This window comes from Dromaius novaehollandiae, chromosome 11, assembly GCF_036370855.1.
Source record: "Dromaius novaehollandiae isolate bDroNov1 chromosome 11, bDroNov1.hap1, whole genome shotgun sequence".
NCBI classification, from domain to species: Eukaryota; Metazoa; Chordata; class Aves; order Casuariiformes; family Dromaiidae; genus Dromaius; species Dromaius novaehollandiae.
The window spans coordinates 15670714-15691581 of record NC_088108.1 but is presented as its reverse complement, the minus strand read 5'-3'; the positions used below and the strand labels follow the sequence as shown (position 1 = coordinate 15691581).

General features: G+C 36.6%; 1 protein-coding gene across 2 annotated transcripts in view; it reads left to right on the top strand.

Annotated features, from left to right (window-relative positions):
• Positions 1-404: 404 nt before the first annotated feature.
• CHM (CHM Rab escort protein) overlaps positions 405-20868 on the top strand; it is a 79388-nt gene continuing 58924 nt past the window's right edge. For both annotated transcript variants that reach the window (XM_026101304.2, XM_026101303.2), the window contains exons 1-2: positions 405-504; positions 12150-12216. In XM_026101304.2, the coding sequence (XP_025957089.2) occupies positions 456-504; positions 12150-12216 (116 nt within the window). In that variant the 5' untranslated portion in view covers positions 405-455. The remainder of the gene's footprint in view (positions 505-12149; positions 12217-20868) is intronic.

Genomic DNA, 20868 nt, shown 5'->3' with positions numbered 1-20868 from the left:
GTACAAAACCCGCGTGTGTCACAGTTGTGGTGGAGTTAAGCATAAAACTGGTGCACAAGTCTTCCTTTGTGTTTTTATCGCAGAAACATGAATACTGATGCTGGGGAGGCTGCGGGCGAAACAGCACCTACCACAGACATGCTTATTTGTCATAGAATGGGGGGGGGGGTTGGTAAAGGAGCTAGTAGGACAGTGGCTGGATTGTGCAGCCTGTTTTAGACTGTTTAGGAGCGCGGGACGCCGCCGAGCAGGCACCGAGACGAGGCCGCCGGCGGCCCCCCTGCAGGCGCCGCGCCGCTTCCCCCGTCCCCGCTGGGGCAAGGCCCGGGCGCGGGGCGCCCCGCCGCGGGGACTACAGCTCCCAGCAGCCCCTGCGCGCCGCCGCGGGAAGTCCCTGCCCGCCGCGCGCGCCCCATTTCCGCCGGCGGGAGCGGCGTGACAGTGCTCCTCCCAAGATGGCGGACAACCTGCCGTCGGAGTTTGACGTGGTGGTGATAGGGACCGGTACGCGGCGGCGGCGGCGCGGGCCGGGCCGGGGCCGGCAGGGCTGGCGGCAGGGAGGGGTGGCGGCGCTCGGGGGCAGCGGCGGCGGGGTTGCTGGCGGGGCTGCTGGCGAGCAGGGCCGACGAACCTGCTCGGGGCAGCTGTGTAGGCAGCGCTGCGCCAGTCTCGAGGAGCTGGCAGCCTGCTCCAGGATGGCCGTTAGGACTGAAATGTCGGGGCTTGCTCAGACATAGAGGTAGCAGAAATGTGCGTGTGGCCTTTGCTAAGACGTGGATAGCCTCATGCCGTGGGCCTGTGAGCCAGGAGTCAGGCACACACACTTCCCGCCTCTGCACGCCCAAGATTGAGTGCTCCTTTGATATTTAATAAAGCCTTGCCTGACTCTGCTGCCTTTAGGAACCTTTTTCTTGGAAATATCGTGTGGCTTGTCTAGTTAAAAGGTTACTTTTCTGTACTGAAGATAGCTCTGAAGAGCTAAAGTGAATGTTGTTTTAATGTATGCAGTATATGTGGATTTTTTTTTCTCATTTCCTGTGATATAAGAATCAAACTCTGATCTTAAAGTTTTTTTCTAATCTCTGTTCTTGCTTACAAATAATCCAGAATTTTTTGGAGTCCTCTCTTGGAAGTATATTACTAAGTATTTGATAAAACATGTTTGAAAGATTTTGAATATCAGAGATCTGCCTGTGAGCTTCCTGTAATTGCCCATGCTTTATACATCCTGTACAAGTTCGTCCTGTTTCCTGTCAAGTGAGTAACGATGGAGATCTGAAACCTCTCACTGAAACACACACCATGACACTGTCACTATCTGATAAACTTTAAAGTATTCCTTCAGAAGTAAGGTATTTGCTGCTTGTGTATCATAATTATGTAATCTTCTAACGTTGAAATGTTTTCCTGTTTTGCAGAACCCAGGGTGATAGTGGCCTAATCCAAATGGCTCTTGATAAGCCCCACTTCTCCCCCTGCCCGATAAAACAACCTTCAGTTCAGCTTTGAGCTTTAGCCTCGAACATGATCAAAACATATTACTGTTTGTAGGTCCCAAATTTACAATGAAATCTTCCTGGCCTTAATGGAGACCTCCCAAGGTCTGCTCAGGGTGGTATTCTGAGTATGAAAGCAAGACTCTTCTAAATGTTTTTGTTTTCCATGTGAAATCAGGAACTCCATTTGTTGAGTTCATTATTTTGTCAAATTAAGGTGTGCCCTTCGGATTTAAGACTTTTTTTTAAGTGATTTGGAATGCAGTAAGTGAGTTTCTTAGTATACTTGCTATGTTAAATGTTTACCAGCAAGAAGCAGTCATCTTACAGTGCTGGTGTAATTGTTCAAAGGACTTCTAATTTAGTTCTGGGATTTGTGACAAATTATAAAAGCATATTGTCCCCATTGTTGACTTTGAATGTAATAAAAAATGCAAAATTAAGGTTCTTGAGCAAATTAAGAAGTCCTTTCTGTGTTCTTAGCTCTGTTGTACAGTATGGAAGCCCTGGTAATGAACCTGTTGTTTTCATATGCGTTCAGCTCTGTGAATGTTTGAGCGTATGAGAAGAATGGGAGACAATGAAAGGCTGCAATATCAAACCAACAGGGCAAAATGTTAAAATATTTATATATCTCTTGTGATTTATGAGGGTACTTCAGTCTTTACTACCATGGAAAAAATCATATTTCTGTACACAGTGATGGATAAAATGATACTGAAAGCTTCATAAAATCAGTATCGATGTCAGCCTATTTAGCTATCCTACCTGCTAAAGAAACCAAAAGGAGAAAATAGTAGCTAGGAATAGTAGGAGTAGCTATTCTAGCTACTAAGGAAGCTAGTGAAGGTGGTGTATCTTTAATAGAGCTGACTGTAGTCATTTAACTAACACAGAGTTCCTGTTTTCATGGTTCTTGTGCAGGAATAAACCCACCTGTCCCGCCAAAACTTTCTTCTGGAGATTCTGTAATTTTTGTTAAAGGTAGACTGTAGTGGAGCCTGCTCTGGCAACCCTTTGCTCAGGGATATCACAAGAGCAAAATGCAGGCCAGCTGAATTGTTCTGGCAGTGGAAGCCTGGTTTCATATGCTCTTTCATGTTCCCTGTTGTGTTGTATTTGCTGGATGTGTGATACCTGTGTTAAGTACCTGGCTGCTCAGTGAGAAAAAAAGTGACTGGTGGTAGGATGCCACGGATGGAAGAGTTTGTGCACTCCTAGCCACACTCTTAAAAGTATTCACCTGACACAATAAGCTCAACAGCAAAGGCACTTTTCTCTAAACTGTCTGTGCCAGTTAGAGTTGGTCATGTGCCAGCCATGAAATGTGACCTTCCCTGATTTGGAATGAGTTCGTCATATTAGAGGTTTGATATATATGTGTGTGTGTGCGTGTGTGTGTGGAGAGTTTCTCTGAGCTAAATTCTGTCTCTGAAATATTGCCATGTGGTGGTGTGGATATGTGGTAAAGACCGCATTTTTGAGCTGCTGGCTCACTTTGCAGAGTTCTGTTAGAATTAATTTGAAGATTTTCAAAATGATCACTAAAATGCAGAAATTCTGTCTTTTCTGTGCATCCACTTTTTGCCAAGTGCATGCATAAATGATGACTGATACTGTTGATCATATATTTCTTATCTATATAAAATTACCTGGTATAAAATGTTATCTCAAAGTAGAACTTTTATCTGTCCTTTCTTCTGTGAAATGACTTCTGAGGAAATATTTTAGCCTTGTCTTTAAGTATCTGTTTTCTGATGTTATAGCCAGTGTACCTATGGATATTCAGTTGTCATGAGCACAGATTTTGGAATAACTGGGTTGTTTGTGTTAATCTTTTTAAATGTATAGTAGTAATTACTTTCTTTTCTGCATGTGTGGCCTTTTTCTGGTTTTATAATTTGTGCATCTGTTAATTTTAGTGATTAGATTGAGTAGTAACATTAGATTTGAATTTTTTCTTATTTCAGGCTCATTTAACTGTTTCCCTGTAGTGAGCTTAATGAAAATGGAACCTCATGTGAAATTTTAGTCATCAGTGCTCCATTTAATGCCTATGTTAAATTAGTACCTTGATATTTCTATGGTAAAAATAAGTTCACATATTGAAGAAAGTACTTTTTCTTATCCCAGATTAACCATTGTCTTGTGAAGGCAATTTTATAGCAAGAGGGTTGTGCAGTACAAAAATACTAGTCCTATTTAATGGCTTTATGGTCCAGTAACAAAATTTTCATTAATATCGTGGAAGCTACATCCAAAGTTTTTAAGAAAAGTGGATAATCCTATGATATAAAACTGGTGGCCATATCTTAAATTTCCAGTGAAAATAAAATGTGAGAATTAAAAAAAAAACCCTATTTCAACACTGTTCTTTGATTCTATTCTTTTATGTTATAGCATTTGTCATCCTTTTCTTCCCTCTCCTCTGTTTCTCCTAACATTCCCCATATCCCCCTTTCTGAAGGCTCTCATATCCCTGCTTTTTAATATAGTACCATGGTCAAGTTACCCACTAACCAAACATAAATGACTTCATTGAGTATTTCTCTCACAAAGTAGATTGTGTACGATATCATCCACAATACAGTTTTAGTATTTCGGAAGGTCTAGTCTTTGGAAAGTGATATTCGGTGAATTCTGTTTATCTAACGGTGAGTAGTATCTAGTTTTGGAGGGCTGATGTTATAAATGCTTGCTTTAGTGGGCAACAGTCATGTTCATTTAAATGAGTTCATTATTGATAAGCTTTTGTGGGGTCAACTTTTTCAGTAAGTGTAGATATTAAAATGCTAGTACATGTTTAGGGAGAGAACATTATGAGTTCTTTGGTAACTATCTCAAGAAAAAAATACATCTATTTTTTGAGAGACTGATATTCAGATCTAGGCTCTTAAAGTCAGTGGCAGGGTTTTTGTCTTTGCACAGTTATCATGTAGAAAAATTCATAGGCAAAACATTCAGCAATGTTGAATTTATGGCAGAAATCATTTTAAGTGCAAAGATTTGTAATGTGGCTGTACGTATTTATTTTAGTCGTGCGGATAAGGATGCAGGGCTACCCTTAACTTTCTATTTCTTCAGTTGCTTGGATTATATTCAGTTTTAATGCTACTTAAACTTGCCCCTGATATTACAGGAAGCCTGTATTAGCTTATGGTGAAGCTGTAAAATAAAGGGTGGTGGTATTCACAAGTTTGTTTGCCAGTAACTCTAATTTTTTTCTAAAAGGAGTTATTCTTTATAAAAGCAGTCACAGTAAATTTTCTAGTTCTATGCAATTTTCCTTCCATTCTGGTCTTCACTGGTTATAAATAACACATGAAATGACTTTCAAGGTAGAAAGCAGGAATCCATTTTGAAATATTCTATAAAATAAAGAGTGATTTATGGTTTCATATGATTTTGGCTGAAAGCACTCGGGCTTTGCCAGGTCATCAAAGTCCTGTCAGGGGAATCTATTATTTATTGTTCGATATGCTGGGAGTGGTGTAAGTACTTTATGTTTATCTTATGTAAGCATAGTGTTAGGAAAATTCATTTCTAAATACTAATACAATTTAAAAAAATATATCGGGAAAAACTAACCTAAATATTATAGATGTGAATTATGAAGCTGAAAGTTGGGGAATCTGATTTAAAAAAAAAAAAAAACTTTGAAAAATTAACAGCTCATAATGTGTTTATTACTGCAAGATATTTTTAGGATATGCCTAAAATATTTTCTAATACTTCATAATACATCTTCTGTGTTGAAATTTTGGTTACACTACTTTATATAAGTGTGCAGTCTCCATTTAATGTCAGCAGTTATTTAGACTTGTGGAAGAAAAGCTAGATGGAAAGCCTGCTAAAGAAGTTTAGGGTTTTTTTTTCTTATCTCAATAGTAATTGCGGACAAATAGGATAGCACTGAATTGTAATGTTAATGTTTGTAAGTAGGAAATAGATCCACATTGTTATTATTGCTATTTACAAATAAGTCATTATCTGTCCTTGGAAGCATCAGACAAACAAAATGAACACTGACACACAGGTTTTTTTGCCCTCCCCCCCTTCTCTTTTTTTTTTCCTAATATCCTTCAAATGTAAATGTACCTATACCTTCTCACCATCTTTTTTTAACCTGACTAAATCTGAGTGGTTGTTTTTTGGCATGCCTTATATTTTGAACTTTCTCATATAGCAGAGCTGCTATGACAGCCTTGGAGACTCGGACTCCCACTGATATCTCAGATGGGATTTTATCCCAGATATTGTAAAATGTCCCTTGCTTTTCTGGTAGGAAAATTCACTGTACTGTAACCTTTTTGCTGTGCTTCTCAGTCCACTAGTGTTTTTCTGGTTTCCCAGATTGTATTGCTGATGCTACAGAAGTAAGAGACTATAGAACTCCTGTGTTCTTGCCATTGGATGTATACAGTTGGTCGTCTGCGTGTCGAGGCTGAAAAACTACTTTAGAAAAATCTCAGCAGGGTACTTTGAAATTCCAGTCTGAATCCATGTCTAAAATACATATTTGTCTATTTCCAGTAGAAAACGTCATTCCACTGGTAGGAGAGTGGTAATTCAGTCCTCCTACAAGGCCTTGTCTCTTCTTAGGTCACTGGTGCACTGGGATTGCTCTAGAACCAATGAAAGCATTCCATAATGAAGTTGGCAGTACCAACTCTTTTAAATCTCCTTTTATGAAATATTTAAAGATGTCTGGATAAGGAGCTGGCTATCTTCCTGCAGGGAGACAGAAAAAGAAGTGAATGATGAAGATATTAGAAGACGTGGGTCAAAATAAGACTTAGTAATGGGTATACCTTACTATGTTCCTCTTTCAGTGTATGTGCTTTTCATTTTTCTTTTTATCTGCTGCTATTCATTGTCATGTAAGCCAAAGATCAGACTCTCATACGTCTAGTAGGTGCTAGAGAAATCTGTTTACAAAGCCTCTTTATTTAACACAATTGTATTTTTTCCTTGAAGACACTATGAAGTCTTTTGGATTTCACTTGTTGTCATCTTTAATAGATACGGTTCAAGGGGAGCATCAGTATATGCATATATACTGATGCACTTACAATATTTGCTTATGTAAGTAGACAATTTTTTTTTTTTGTTTGAAACCTCTACTTTCTACTGAAGAGTAGGCCTCTAGTTATGAAAAATAGAGCTGCTGTCCCTCTCAAGTAAACAGAATTTCTCATCTTAAAGTAATCTCCTTTTACCTGTAGTTCAAAAAGTGGTCTGCTAAAAGCATGTAGTAGTTTTAATCTATTACCTTGATTCAGGTTCTTAGACATACCACAAGCAAAATGTTTAGGTACAATACACTGCAGAAAGACAGTATGTGACTCATGCAGTGATATGATTTTTACGTGAATTCTTAATAAAGCTAGAATTGTGTCCTATTCACGCTGTTACCTGCATCTCAGGTATGTTCATTTTTCTCATATCTTTGTTAATTTTTAATTTTCTGTAAGTTTTCTGTAATTTTTTTCTGTTAATTTTTTGTAGTCAAATTCAGAATACACATTCTCCTTTTGGGTTTTTCTTTTTTCCTCCCCATCCCCCTCAGAACACTGTTTTGTTTGAGCATGATTTTAGTAACAAGTTAGGTACTTGAATTTTTATTTGGAAGAGAAGTGTCTACTTGGTCTCTTAGCTGGTGCAATTATAGGTTACTTAGCAATGAGGTTCCATGCTTTTTGTTGTGATGTTCCTCTGCTAGTACACAGATAGCTATATGAAATTGCTAATGTAGGAAAAGAAACTTTTTAGCTGTGTCTCTTTCCTAGATCAGTTACAAGTGCTTATTCTCCGTGTGTGCTGTCCTCTCTATGCCACTACCATATTCAGTAATGTAGAAAGATTTTCTGATGTTATTCTGCAGTATGAACATAAAATAGAATGAATCAAACCTCTTATTAATTTTAATTAGCTAGCCTTTACATAAATTTATTCACAATAAGTATTTAAATTGTTTGCCAATAAAATGCCATTTAGGTTCTACATACAGCAAAAAAGTTCCAAGAGGTTTATCTAGTGAGCTTCTCCAGAACCAGCTGCTGTTCTCTTCTTAGAAGTTCAGATACAAGCAAAATTTATTGCAGTTGGTCTGACTCAAGAAGATTGCTGTTTTGAAATTGTCTCTATCCTAGCATTCTGAATATATTTCCCTTCAACATTTTGTATTATGAAAAAGCCACTTGTGATTTATTGATTAGATAGAGCAAAGCAAATTAAACATTTAAACCTTTTTCAACAAGAAGCTCATGTAGTTCGGTAAAAGCATATCAGCTGGATGACTGGAAAACAGTTTTCAGTGAGAAATTCAGGAACTGAGATGCTTCCATGCGTATGCAGCTGTTTAGTGTATAAACTGCTTGGGGCAGTTAACATATCCATTTAAAGTAACTCCAAGAGACAGTGCATCGTTATAGTGTTATGTATGGCTGCTAATTGTAAGAGACACAATATGTAAGTCTGAAAATTAATTTTGGATAACACAGAAGTGAGTTGTAACTATTTTACTTAAAAAGCCAACTGATTTTAAAAGCTTTGTAAAGCTCAAGAGAAGAGCTTTCTGGTTTAGCAGTTATCTGCAACTTCCATTTTGGTGAATTGAAACTAAAATTTCAATTGACATTTTGATAACTGTATATAATGCATAGCTAATACTTGTATTTCTTGCATATTTACTTATAAAACATGTTATCATTCATGAAATTGAAACCATAGCTGATTTTGCTTCATAGAGGAGATCCAAAAATGCATGTAAATGGAGCTCACCCTGATCAGAGCTTGTTAGAAACAACCAGACATAGAGGTCTGCAGGATCACCTTGCAGTGGTCACATCTGTAATAGCTGTTGAGATTAATCTGCCTCTTATGGATCTAAGAAGACTAAACGAGACATAGTACTTAAACAAATGGCAGCCAAAACCAGCACAATCAGAAGTGGACTCTATTCTTCATCAAAAGCTTGTGATGAACCTAATGTTTGTACTGTCTACTAGCTGGATCACTTTATTCTGGTGTGGCAACTGTTTCCGATGTAGTACTGGAATCTCTTGCATCAGTTTTCAGTGCTTCATGCAGATGGCTGGAGACACAGAAAAATTGATAGGACTAACATCAGTTTATGCATGCCAACGTGAGCCGTGCCATACTTGTTACTCTTATCAGGGCCAGCTTGTTCCATTTTAACGTTTGCCATTTATTTTCAGTGTACTTCTAACAGGATACTGGAAGTCCAAACCTAGAAGGGGGAAAGTATGTAGTCAGCACTCTTCTTGGACCCGTATTAGAATGGCTTAAAAGTCTTGGTAACAGGCACTGTTATTTCTATATTGATTCTGCCTCAGATAGGAAGAACTTCTGAGTTGGTATTTTAAAATCATTAAAATAGTTATGTGGACTTTCTATTACTCTGCGTAAGTCCCTTTTATGCTGCCAGATGTTTATGTATAAAATACTGAAGTCTGAATCTGTTGCTGCTTTCTTGTGTTTGGATCATGCAATCCCTATTCAGATTCCTTGTTCCCTACTTATGCCAGGGGAAACTAAAAGTTATTTGGATTTGGAGCCTTAGAAAGTGTCCTTTTGCAGTAGCCCTTTTCATTTCAGATACAGAAAATCGAAATGTGTGCAGTATTTCACAGTAATTGATATGCCTAACAGCTTAGTATGAAAATACCGGTTACTATTAATTATATTGTATCAGAGGGCAGGTCTTGTGATGACTTAGTAATTTGATTAACGATTTCTGTTGCAGTACAATTTTAGGGTTTTTTGATAGCCTAAAGGAAATACAGATTCTAGTTTAGGTTTTGATAGTCTAAAAGGAAATACAGATTCTAGTTTAGGTCTTGCTGTTCTTTGATCCAAAGTGTTGGAGGGATATTCAACTACCTATTCAAAAAGATTCAATATCACAAGTGGCACAGGTTATAACACTAAGTCCTTCATCCCTTAAGCTAGCAAAACCACAAGCCGACCCCCAAAGAGGGACGAATGGCAAGAAATTTTAGAGTAATCTTTCATGAGAGAAACAGCTAAGAGATATCCAGTTTTATTTACTCATTAGACATGTGTAACTTCAGAATCAATATTATGGACATAACCTTTATCCCGCAATTGGCTAAATGCTGCAATAAATCATTATCTTTAAACCAAACTGGGAATGAGAAGTTTTGGAATCTGCTCAGCCCTCTTCTTGGGCCCTAAAAGCATTTCAGAGATTGAATATATTTCAATTTAAAGTTTTCAGACAACTGTCTGTGAAATGCCAAAGTTCAGAATAGAAAACTGTTTCCAAATAGGAACAGTATCTAAAGGGAATATCTTTATCTGTGGTTGAATAATCTGAACAGGACCTATTTGCACAATCCTGTGAGCCTCCTGTGGGAGATCGTTCAGCTTCCTGTGCTAGAGATGCCTAATGCGCTCTCTAACACTTCTCTACGGATGCTTTTCAAAGTTAGTTATGTTTTTCTTGGGTAGAAAGGGGCTTTACCAGAATTTTCTTTTCCTGGAAAAGACATATAAAGTATCCATCATACAATCCAGATCACATTTTGGAGTAACTTGCATTTGACAAAGCTAACTGTTTTGTGTGTGGCTTTATTTCTGTTGGAGAACGGAATTCAGAAACTGGTACCCAAGGCACAGTCTTATTTCTTTAGTTTACTGAGACTGTGTGTCACATAAGAGTAAGTGGTGTCTTGCTCCATCAAGTTGTTCTAAGAGCCTCTCCAAAAGCTAAAATGCATGGGCATCACCTTTCTTACACTTTCTCATTCTGTTGCCAGTGGGTACTCCAGGGGCCACAGTACCTTAGAAGCAAAGGGTTGCTGCAGAAAATTGATGCCAGCTTTCAAGAGCGAGGAAGCTAATTCAGGGAACAATTTCATCCAAGGTTAATGGAAGAACAGACCTCCAACATAGTATCAATTGGATTGAGCTTAGAGCAATCAGTTATGCCCTAGTAGCTATAACTCCAGTCCTGGCCAGCCAGGCAGCACTGGTGATGTTTTACAACGTCTTCTCAGTGGCTTTTATCAATAAGGAAGGAGAAACAAGCTTCTCAATTCCATTTCTAGAGTAATATTCTCTGCGCCCAAATGAGGAAAAGAAAATATTTTTCTCTTAGGAGCTACCAATAAAATATTAATTGTAAATTCTGTTAATCCAGATAGTTGATAGATGCAGAGAAATGAAACCTACATGCAGTAACTTTTGGAGGACAGCTGAATGTACAGTTGCTTTCACTTGAATAAGGCTGCGTACATGCAGGATCTTGTGACAGTCCTGAAGCATGTGGTGCAGTTATGTATTTTCTCATTGTCAGAAGTATAGTTGTCTCTTCATTCATAATAACCTGGTTTTTGAGTTCTTACTTTAAAGAACTCAACTTTACTTAAAGTTTTATCAGAGGCATTTCAAATAAAATACAAGGCATAGGCCTTTACCACTCATAATAATTACTCATTTAGGTGCTCTTCATTCAAAAGTTAGCTGAGCTCTTTGTCCTAGTCACATTTGCTGCATCACTGTTCCTCCTGTCAAAAATTACATCTGCATTTTAAGTAGAGTATACAACATACGCATCTTTCCCCAAACAGATGATACTAGTAGTGGCTTTTAACACTAGAAGTACCTTTAGTTCAGTGGTGAATCTGTCTATCACGTTTGTAAAGTGGTTTTACATTGTCAGAGGATGACCTGTTCTAAATATAAGATACAATTACTGAATTGAGTGTGCTGATTTTGAAGTCTTGGGATTGCGTTAGGACTTCTGGCTTCCTAAACTGGTGTAAGTAACCAATTAACATACGCTGCAAGTACTCTGCAGCGGAGTGATCAGAACACCTTGTGATATATTAAAGAGGAGAAAACTTCTGATGTCATCAACAGTGGACTTCAAAGTTGGTTCAGAATAACCATTTTCTGATATTTAATGTTTTTCCTACAAAGAACATCACATCCCACCACTTTGAAGTGACTGTTGACCTGTCTGGGCTGTGGAATGTGTGTCCCTGGAACTGATAACAATTGTTCGTCCGTTTTGCTCCTGAGATTAGTTCTGTGATACAGATATCAATGTGTAAGCAATACGTACTATTGCAGTGTCTTCTGTTTTACCAGTTAAGAAAGTGATTTTTTTTTTTAATCCATCAAAATAGTAACTGTTAAAAATGGAACTGGCATCACAGACCAACTGCAAACCAACCATCTGTTTCACATGGAAGGGAGGGCAGGAATGGCCAAACATAAAGATAGAGGGATTGCCCCTTTTATGTTGGTGGTAGTGTTGCCTTTCCTGGCTTAAGAGATCATGAAACTATGGTTGCATGTATTTAAACCCTGCTAGATGTTTTCTAGACTGCTCTTCAGTTTCTAGGATTAATAAAGCTAGCTAAATCATTTAAAATGATTTTTTTCCATCTGTAAGAGTCTTAAATCATATTGAATATCCCATTAAAGTCTAAGAGCTTCTTATTCTTTATAAGTAGTAAATAATTGTCCAGTAACCTTTAACATATTGCATTATGTATTTTTTTTGTTTGAATTGCTTGTTACTGACTTAGCTCTGATTTTATTTCATTTATCTTAGTATCTTAGTGTGCTAAACTTTAAAACTTGCATGTGTCTTTTCAGGTTTGCCTGAATCTATTATTGCAGCTGCATGTTCCAGAAGTGGCCAGAGAGTTCTTCATGTTGATTCGTAAGTTATTCCAATAATATTGCTTCTTAGGAGTTGAAGGGGTTAGGAATATATCTGTCTACATCACTGTACCTTTCAGAACATGCTTGTGTTCTATGTTCATGTGTTATCAAGCATCCTTAAGGTTATGTATGCAACTTATTTTTAGGGTGTTATTCCCATCCATAGAACAGGCAATTTTTGAGTGTTAGCCACTAATTTGGGACATAATTGTGTTCAAGGATGTTGTTGATTGCTCCTTCTTCCATATAGATAAGAATGGTTACAGGTTCAGTGCCCTTTGCTGTGGTTCCTGACAATAATTATCCCCTTCAGTTTGTGTGAGAATTTTTAACATGATCTTCTAATGATAAAATGTTTCACCAGCATCCCATTTTTATCAGTTCTCAATGTATAAAGAAGTTAATAAAAGTATTTTTGCATTTTAATGGATTATCATTCAATATTTGGCTGATTAGACAGGAGATGAACAGAGCACTGTTCTTCGTTTGCTGTCTTCTGTCTGTCCCAAGCTAAATCAGTTTGCAAGGCTGCAGAATACCAGTGAAATCAGCTGATGCAAAAAGTACTTCTTTTGCACTTTGAAATAAAAATGTTTGCTGTACCGCTCAGAGTAGCATATTTCACTGCACTCTTTTAACAGACTAATATTTCACTTCTTTATCAACTGACCAAAGTTATTAGAACAACTTTTTTTTTATATAAACTTTTTAGCTATACACCGTGATGCACACTTTTTTAGAAAAATTCAGGATATTTGATTGTTGAATCTTGGCTTGTTTGTACACCTACTCAGCAAAATTTGGTAACAGGACTGCAGTTAGAACTTTAGCTTCTGAGGTAAGCTTGAGATCAAATTCTGGAGCATCATCTGACCAAACTAAATTCTTAAAGTTCCCACCTACCACTTAGGGCTCCTCTTACCTCTTTGAGACAATTTTGATCATTACTAAGCAGCTTTTGAGGCTGCTTTACTGTCTGTGTTTGTCTAGAAGATAACAAATGCAATGTATTTTATGAAATTTCTGTGCTAGATACCTGGACTGTGTCTTCTGTAGTTCATTATGTGAAATCAAGGTGTGATTATGCAGATACATTTTTTTTTCCAATGTCTCTGATCTTGATCACAGTTGACTTCTGTCCCCTTGCTACCTTCTCAGTCCAGTTATTAGTGCAGTTGTGCAGTATAGTTGTCTGGACTACTACAGTTTTAGTAGAGATTCGTAAGCAGGAGGCAAGGACTACCTAAGCCGCTCTGCTGCTGAATGCTGTCATAGGCTAAGGTGCATGATAAACATCTACAGTTAAGCAAATTTCTGCATTTCAGCTCAGCTGTGGTAAATATTTGTGCATGCAACCAAAGTGGATAATTCAGTGAAGTTTGGCCTCAAGTGGGGGAAAAAATAAAAGGACAAATATTTAATTGTAAAATCATAACTGTTAATAACCAGTAAAAGTCCATGTGAGACTGGTTTCAGGCAGCCTGTTAGCTCCTACTTGCAGGTTTTAGGCAAAGAGCAATGGGTGGTTTTGAAGTGGTGGTAGCAAGAATGGTGTGAGTTCAGATGCTCTGATTGTCAGTCTTATTTGCCAAAAATTACAAGTTTGGCTTAGTGTTTTATTTTTAAATCGTATTTTTGAGTTCTTGCCTTTCTGTGCACATTCCTGTGACATGCACCTGTGTATCCAGCACCCTGGTTTAGAGACTTTTGCTCTAGCCAGTATGCATGTTTTCGGTTTTCCCTGTGCTTTCTGCCAAAAGCTTAAAGGTATGTGCTTTCTGCTGCTCAGTTTATCTGAACTGCATTGTTTCAAGATTAAGCTTCTGCATTCTGTATTGTGTACAGCCCTTCAAAGGCCCCATCAATTTTAGTATGTTTATTTCTAAATTGAAATCCTTCACAAGTTCAAAGCTTGCAAGACTAGTGTGCGTAAAATACAATTTGCAGTTGCTCAGTTGGCTGTTGGCTTTCCATATAACCCTCTGGCTGCCTATCCTGGACTGAAGTGAGGACAGGTGGTGCACTTCAGAACAAGTAGTTTTTATCAAGAAGAGAGAGTTTGGATTAAGAACTCATCTTAATGAGTCTTCAGTCTCCATGGACTAAACTCTCAGAGACTACAGAAAAAAGTCCTTAAATGGGCTAATATTCTAGTATTTCACATCACAAGGGGATAGTACACAACAAGCCATTACTTGATGCTCCATATTTAGCATAAGCCATGATTCAGTTGAAACAAAGACTGCTTTCAAGATTATTATAATTAAAAAAACCCAAATGTCTGCATAGTAGTGAAATATTACAAAATTTAATAGATGATCTGCCATAGTAGCAAAAATGCTTGGATGACCAAGTCCAGCAGATCTTACTGAAGTTGTTTTAAAAGCCTCATGCACAACTATAAAGCTACATTAATTTCAAGCAAATTTTGGAACAGTAATTATTAAGTTAGTTATTAAATTACTCACCAAAATGCGAAAAACCTTGTTTTAGACTGAGCAGATCAAGAATTAATAAAACATTCAGTTAAGTTTGGATTTTAAACTTAAAGCAGCTTATTGGTAATATATGCATTGTTTTTACTAAATGAACCACTTCTGTTACTGCAATTTTTCATATCCATTGTCTGTCAAAATCTGTAGTAACAGTTAGCCACTGGAACTTTTATCCATGCCTATTTTTAGCTATGATGAAGAGCCCTTCAGATAAGCAGGCAATTAGAACTGTGAAATACAGATTTTGTTTATTACTGTTTTCACTTAAATATGCTCATTTACATTCACTCATGCTTTTATTTTTGTGATGAAAATGAAAGTTTCCACATTTGATTCCTTTCTCCTGTGGAGTTATTTTCCAAGTCTTGTGCAGTCAATAAGCTGCTTAGGTCAGGGAAAGGTGTTCTTAACGGAGGTTTTCTTCACTTATATTAATAGTTGCTGTTTTAATTGGTGTATGTGCTCACTGATTCACGGTCTACAAGCCTTATCTTGGCAAAAAATGAAAATGTTTATACTGTACAAAACCTCCCATAAATAGGCAAACCTATCAGTTGCCATCTGCTTTTTTTTGTTTAAGTAAGTTAGTACTCTTGCAAAAAAAAAGACAAAATAAAAAAGAAAATCAGGAAAAAACCCACTGATGTCATTTGAATTTTAAATGAAAAATTAGATCTCTGGCAAGCTTTGTAAGACTTTGAATTAAAACATTTTAATTTTATTTATTATAATATATTCATTTCTAGATGAATTTTCAAATTTAATTTTACCAAGGTTATGAAATAATTGAAAATTGGTTAACAAAACCCCTTCAATCTGCTGTTACTCAGATTACTACTTTTCTAACTATCTATATTGTTCCCTTTCTGAAGGAACATGAGTTAAATTGCATGAGAGAGGCTTGAGGTCACTGAAATACTTTTGTGTTAGCTGTGCTATTTTGATTAATTCCTATTTTTTGTTCTTTACAAATATCTGAGTTAAGTTGGATATAGGCTGTAGAAAATGTGTATGGATAAAGTCTTTGTGTATGGTTTTCTTGCACTCATTATCTTGTGTAGATCATTTTATTACTTTTAATCTCCAACTATGTTTGCATTTATCATAATATACTGCATAGGTGATTATGGTAGATAGTTTTGAAGTGGCCTATTATAAAATACAACATTCTAGTTTTGATTTATAAACACTGTCCAAGCATCACCATCAACAGTAGCTTATCTTATTCAAAATAGTCACTTCACTGCAGTGTTGCAATAAATTCCTGTAGACGGATTTTAAACTAAAGTTAGCTTCTGCCAAATAGTAATTGAAGGAGCTCTATTTCTCTGTGCCAGCTATCTGTCTCAATAAATGTAAAATCTGTGGTTCTTTTCAGAGAGCTACATTTACTGTAGATATTAATGAGCTGTTGACATGTGAAATTTCAAGGATAGATGTTAAGTGATTTAGAAAAGTAATTTGCAATTTAAAATGTGGAGATCAGCACTCAGTTTAAAGTGGAAGTTGCTAAAGGAAGGTAGATCAAGACTAGAAGTTGATTACTTCAAGTGAATGTACCTCCCATAGTGATTGTTCATACACGTGGGACTTTCTTCTGATGGTTTGGTATGTTCCCTATTTACCGTCCTCTGCTTATTATTTTCTTGTAATTATGTATATTCGAGTTTGGCGAATGAATATACAGAGGATTAGAGGGGAGCTGCACTTAACTACGTTTTGTATTTGATTTTCAGAATCTAGAATACAGCATTTGTATAGCTACATTGCAAACATCCTTCCTCACTGACTTACTTCTCTGTCCATGTAGAGTTTAATTCAAAGACATAGAAGGAACATCAAGATGCAGGATTTGAACTCCTCTTTTGTGCCCAATTTGCTCTGCCTATTTCTCATGTCCCTTTGCTTCTTGTCACCTCTGATCTGTCTTTCTTTTTGACCTTGCATAGTGTGTTGAGTACTCAGTGGCCCTCATGTCCAGGATTCTATTTATGTTTTATCTGAGCATCCCAAAGCTTGCCGGACACCTACGCACTCTCGATATCTGCTTTTGTAGTGCATTCCACATTTTGCTATGTCTATCTCTTTTCAGAACTTGTAAAATAAAATACAGCCTGTATCTTTGTATAGCCTTCTTTTTTGATCTTTAAATTCTGTAAAGTGAGATAGCTGTGTAAGCAGAGTAACCAGAGAAGGAATGGGATGTTTCTTAAAGCAAGTCAGTTCCTTCCATAAAAAATAGAGGAACTGTTTACCTTTCAATAAGGAAATTTAGGCAAAAAGTCCTAATTCAGGTATCTTTTGACCTTGTTTGAAAAAAGGTATTTTTATGTTGTTTTAGGATATGAACTCATATCCAAGGTATTACAGAGTAAAACTTTCAGTCTCCACTGTCTGTGATAATTGCCTTTTGATCGTGTTCATATCCCAGGATATAATGTAATGTAAGTGACTGCTACCACTACCCCTTTTGTTGAGCTGAAAAATATCAAGAGCCATTTGAATTAAACTCTTTTTCTTTTTGAAACCAAAGAAACTGTTAGTCCACTTCTTATTCTCTAAGACATAGTTACAAAGACAGAATGGGAATTTCTAATAAATGTGAGAGTGTACTTAATAGATGGTACATGAAATTTTATGGGTTTGAAACAGAAGTCGTTTTGTGTTCAGATCCTTAAAATCGATGTGGCAGTAACTCCCTTTGCAAAAGACAGATACTCTGATGGTAGGAGACTTCTTTCTGAAAGATCAAATGCAGGACAGACACATACAGGCAGCTCTTGGGAGCAATCACGAAGCATCAGCAGCTTCTCTTCAGACATCACCAGCTTTGACTGTTTTACCATGGCTGTTATGACATGGCGTTCAGAAGGGCAGTCGTCTTAGCAGACATAGTGCAGGAAAGACTCTTTCTGCTCTTGTTTCTGTCTTAACTTGCGTATCCCATGCTTTCTTAAGTGTTCAGTTTCTCAAGTTGCTGTCTCCAAAAGGCAATGCTCAATATTCTCTTGGTTCTCCTGGATTGGAGTCAAAGAATGTTAATTAGTTGGAACCAGTTTGCAATTTCAGAGTGTTCTGGAATAGGATTTGCTAATTTGCAAAGTATTTGTAGAAAAAAATGGTGTTAGCAACTGAGAAAAAATACATAAAATAGTGTAGGAGGAGAAATTTAAGCTCTTTCCAGAGATAATACTGTATTTGAGCTGCATTTCCAAAACTTGACAAAAATCTCTTAGGTAATTCTGCTGTTATTTCTGAATCCTAAAATTCAGGATTTGAAAAATCTGAGCTAAAAGCAGCAGTACTTAAATTCATACAAAAATCCAAGTGCTATAAGAGAAATTTTGAGTGAATAGTATCTAGGCAACAATATATTTTAGAAAAAGAAAAAATGTTGTGTTCTATGTAACCTGATAGAAAAATGATTTTTTTTTTTTAACTATGCTGTTACAGCTTCAAAATGGATGCTGAAATAATAACATATTTTCAATGCTTCATTTTCTTATCTAGGGGATAATTGAATTGTAACCCTAAAAAAAAAAAAAGGAGAAAATACGTATCTTTGTAGTTTGCTATTATATCAATAGAAGGGAGGAGCTCAGTTCTCAAGGTTTTTCAGACAATATTTTATCCATAATTATTAGACTTTGACCTTGCCCATTACTTTATGCAATTCCTTATTTTGGTGCCTCTTCAGAATAATTATTATAAAAAAGAGATATTCAGTTGCAAAGGACTCCTAATTATAAAAGTAATAGTCTGCACTTTTTCAGATTTCCCCATCAAGATTTATTATTAAAAACTGCCATTCGTCATAGGATGAGATTGTATCAATAATCATGTCTGGTCTTCATTCTTGCTATAGTGTTTTCAGGTGGGAAAATTAAGCAGTTCTGATTCATCATGTAATGCAGGGTAAATAACTAATTACAAATCCTAGCCAAAAAAAAAAAAAGTCAGAAAATTGATGTATACAGAGAAGATTAATATTAGAGGTTGTGTAGCATAACTTTGGAAAGGAGCTCAGATGCCAGAGGAGAGGAAAGACAGCTGTGATTCATTTTGCATTTGAGAAAGACTATCAGCTCAAAACTGATTGAGCTTCAGGATGGCATTATAGAGTGCTGTGTTGCAAACTTTGATTCACATCAATGGTGGTTAAAAACAAAAGCAGTTTTGAAGAAAAATCCACCTGATGAACAGAGGAATGTTTGCATTATGTCTGGCATTTTCACAGAAGGTTACATAATTTTACTTGTGAGTTAATATAGTCATTTCTCTTACTCAAAGTTTATTAAATTTAAATATTCCAAATATGCATAAATTTATATTGGTATAGGTTCAAGAAACCCAGTGCTAATTTTATGCAGGTGTTTTCTGCAATTTCTGTGATCAGTGGCCTTGCTTGCTCTGACAGGCAGATTGTACTCCATATTCAAGGAAACTTGCAACTAAAGCAGCAGATTCTCTTAGAGTAAATCTTGGTGGCTACATTTTCTCAGAATTCCCAGAAGTGGCAGATAATTTATGGATATTGAACTTTTCATTCAGTGGAATCTCAGGAAGGAACAAGAAATTAACTTGTACCATTGAACGTTAAAGCAAAGCTGGTGATTATAATTGTATAGAACTAAGATTTCTGTCAGTTGCATTTTACAGACTGAAATCTGGCAGAATCAAGGATTCAGTAATATATTGAATTCTCACTGCACTGTATTTTAAGTGATACCAAATACACATTTTAAACTTCATCTATATCATTCACATAATGAGGTAAATATTAACTCCTTTTCATAGAAGTTCTGAGTTTCTGGTTAGTAACAGATCTACAGATGGATCTCTTCTGCTTAGAATGAACAAATTGCTGGATAAACTACACAGGTTTTCTTAAAGTATAGGCCCAGTCCTCCCAGATCATGGCCTTAAAAAGTATATTCTATTCTTGAAGCCACCTTTATTCAGTGAATGCTGGATTTTGTTGTCTTTGCAAAAGATGTCCTATTTATGTTCCTTACTGTTGCCTTGCAGTAGCTGAAAGACCTTTTTAGGTCAGTTTCTAGTCATGAACAATTAAGGATTGTTTAGCAGACATCTGTCTTTCATATGCTAAGTAAGCAACATAGTATAGAGCATCACCCCCTGGTACTGTAAAGGGACTGACACTCTTAATGAAGCCTTTGTCAGTGCATATAACCCTTGTCAAAAACATCCTATCTTAAACAGTAGAATCTAACCTGAATATAACTTCTTTTTGATTGCATTTATCTCCACAATTCAAAAATGGAGGAGGTTATGATAAGATTTTGAGTTTGTTGGATTTATTAATCTTTGCATTTTTCTGTAAAACGCAAAACCCATCTTGCTTCCTAAACATTTTTTTAGTGTGTGCAGTAAGATTAAATATACATTCATTTTTTGGTATCCTTCACTTTTCTGAAATACCAGCATAATTTAGAGAACTGAGATTTATGTTAAATCCTGAAGTAGCTTTTTTATTTTGCAAAGACTAGTGATTTTTTTAAAATGTAATTGGTCTATTATTTCTTCCTATCACAGTTACTAAATATCTAAGATCTGATATTCATGATAACACATGCTAATTCATTCAGCTGATGTCTAGGGAGATATTGATAGGAAAAAATTAAAAAGGGGAAAGTAGAGACCATTTCTTTGATGAACAGTGCGACTGTTAATTTTCTGTGATTTTTAACAAGTAAAGTAAAATTTTCAGGGCAGAAGGTAATAAATATACACTGAAAAGTACTCAAGAAGATTTGATCATTTTGTACAAATCAGTTCCTTTGGCTCCACCTACAGTATATGCAGTTTAGAAATGATTTTGCTAGGAGAGCTAAACAGTCCATAGTAAGCATAATAATTGTTCTGTCAGCAATAGATGAGTAACAGAAAGTTCATTTCTTTTTGATGGAAGAGAGAAGTGTGGATTCTACTGTCTGGATCCAAGTTCAGTTTGCATAAGCATGCCAACTTCATAGGGATGATTATGGGGTTTCCTAACCATATCTACTTCATGGAGTGCTGTTAGTTGAGAAGAAGTGGCATGTGAGGTAATTATTCCAATTTTTGTATCAGCCTCAGTCAGAAGCAGTATAGCCATGTTAATGTGACAAAGCTGTTAGGTCATGCCAGGACCT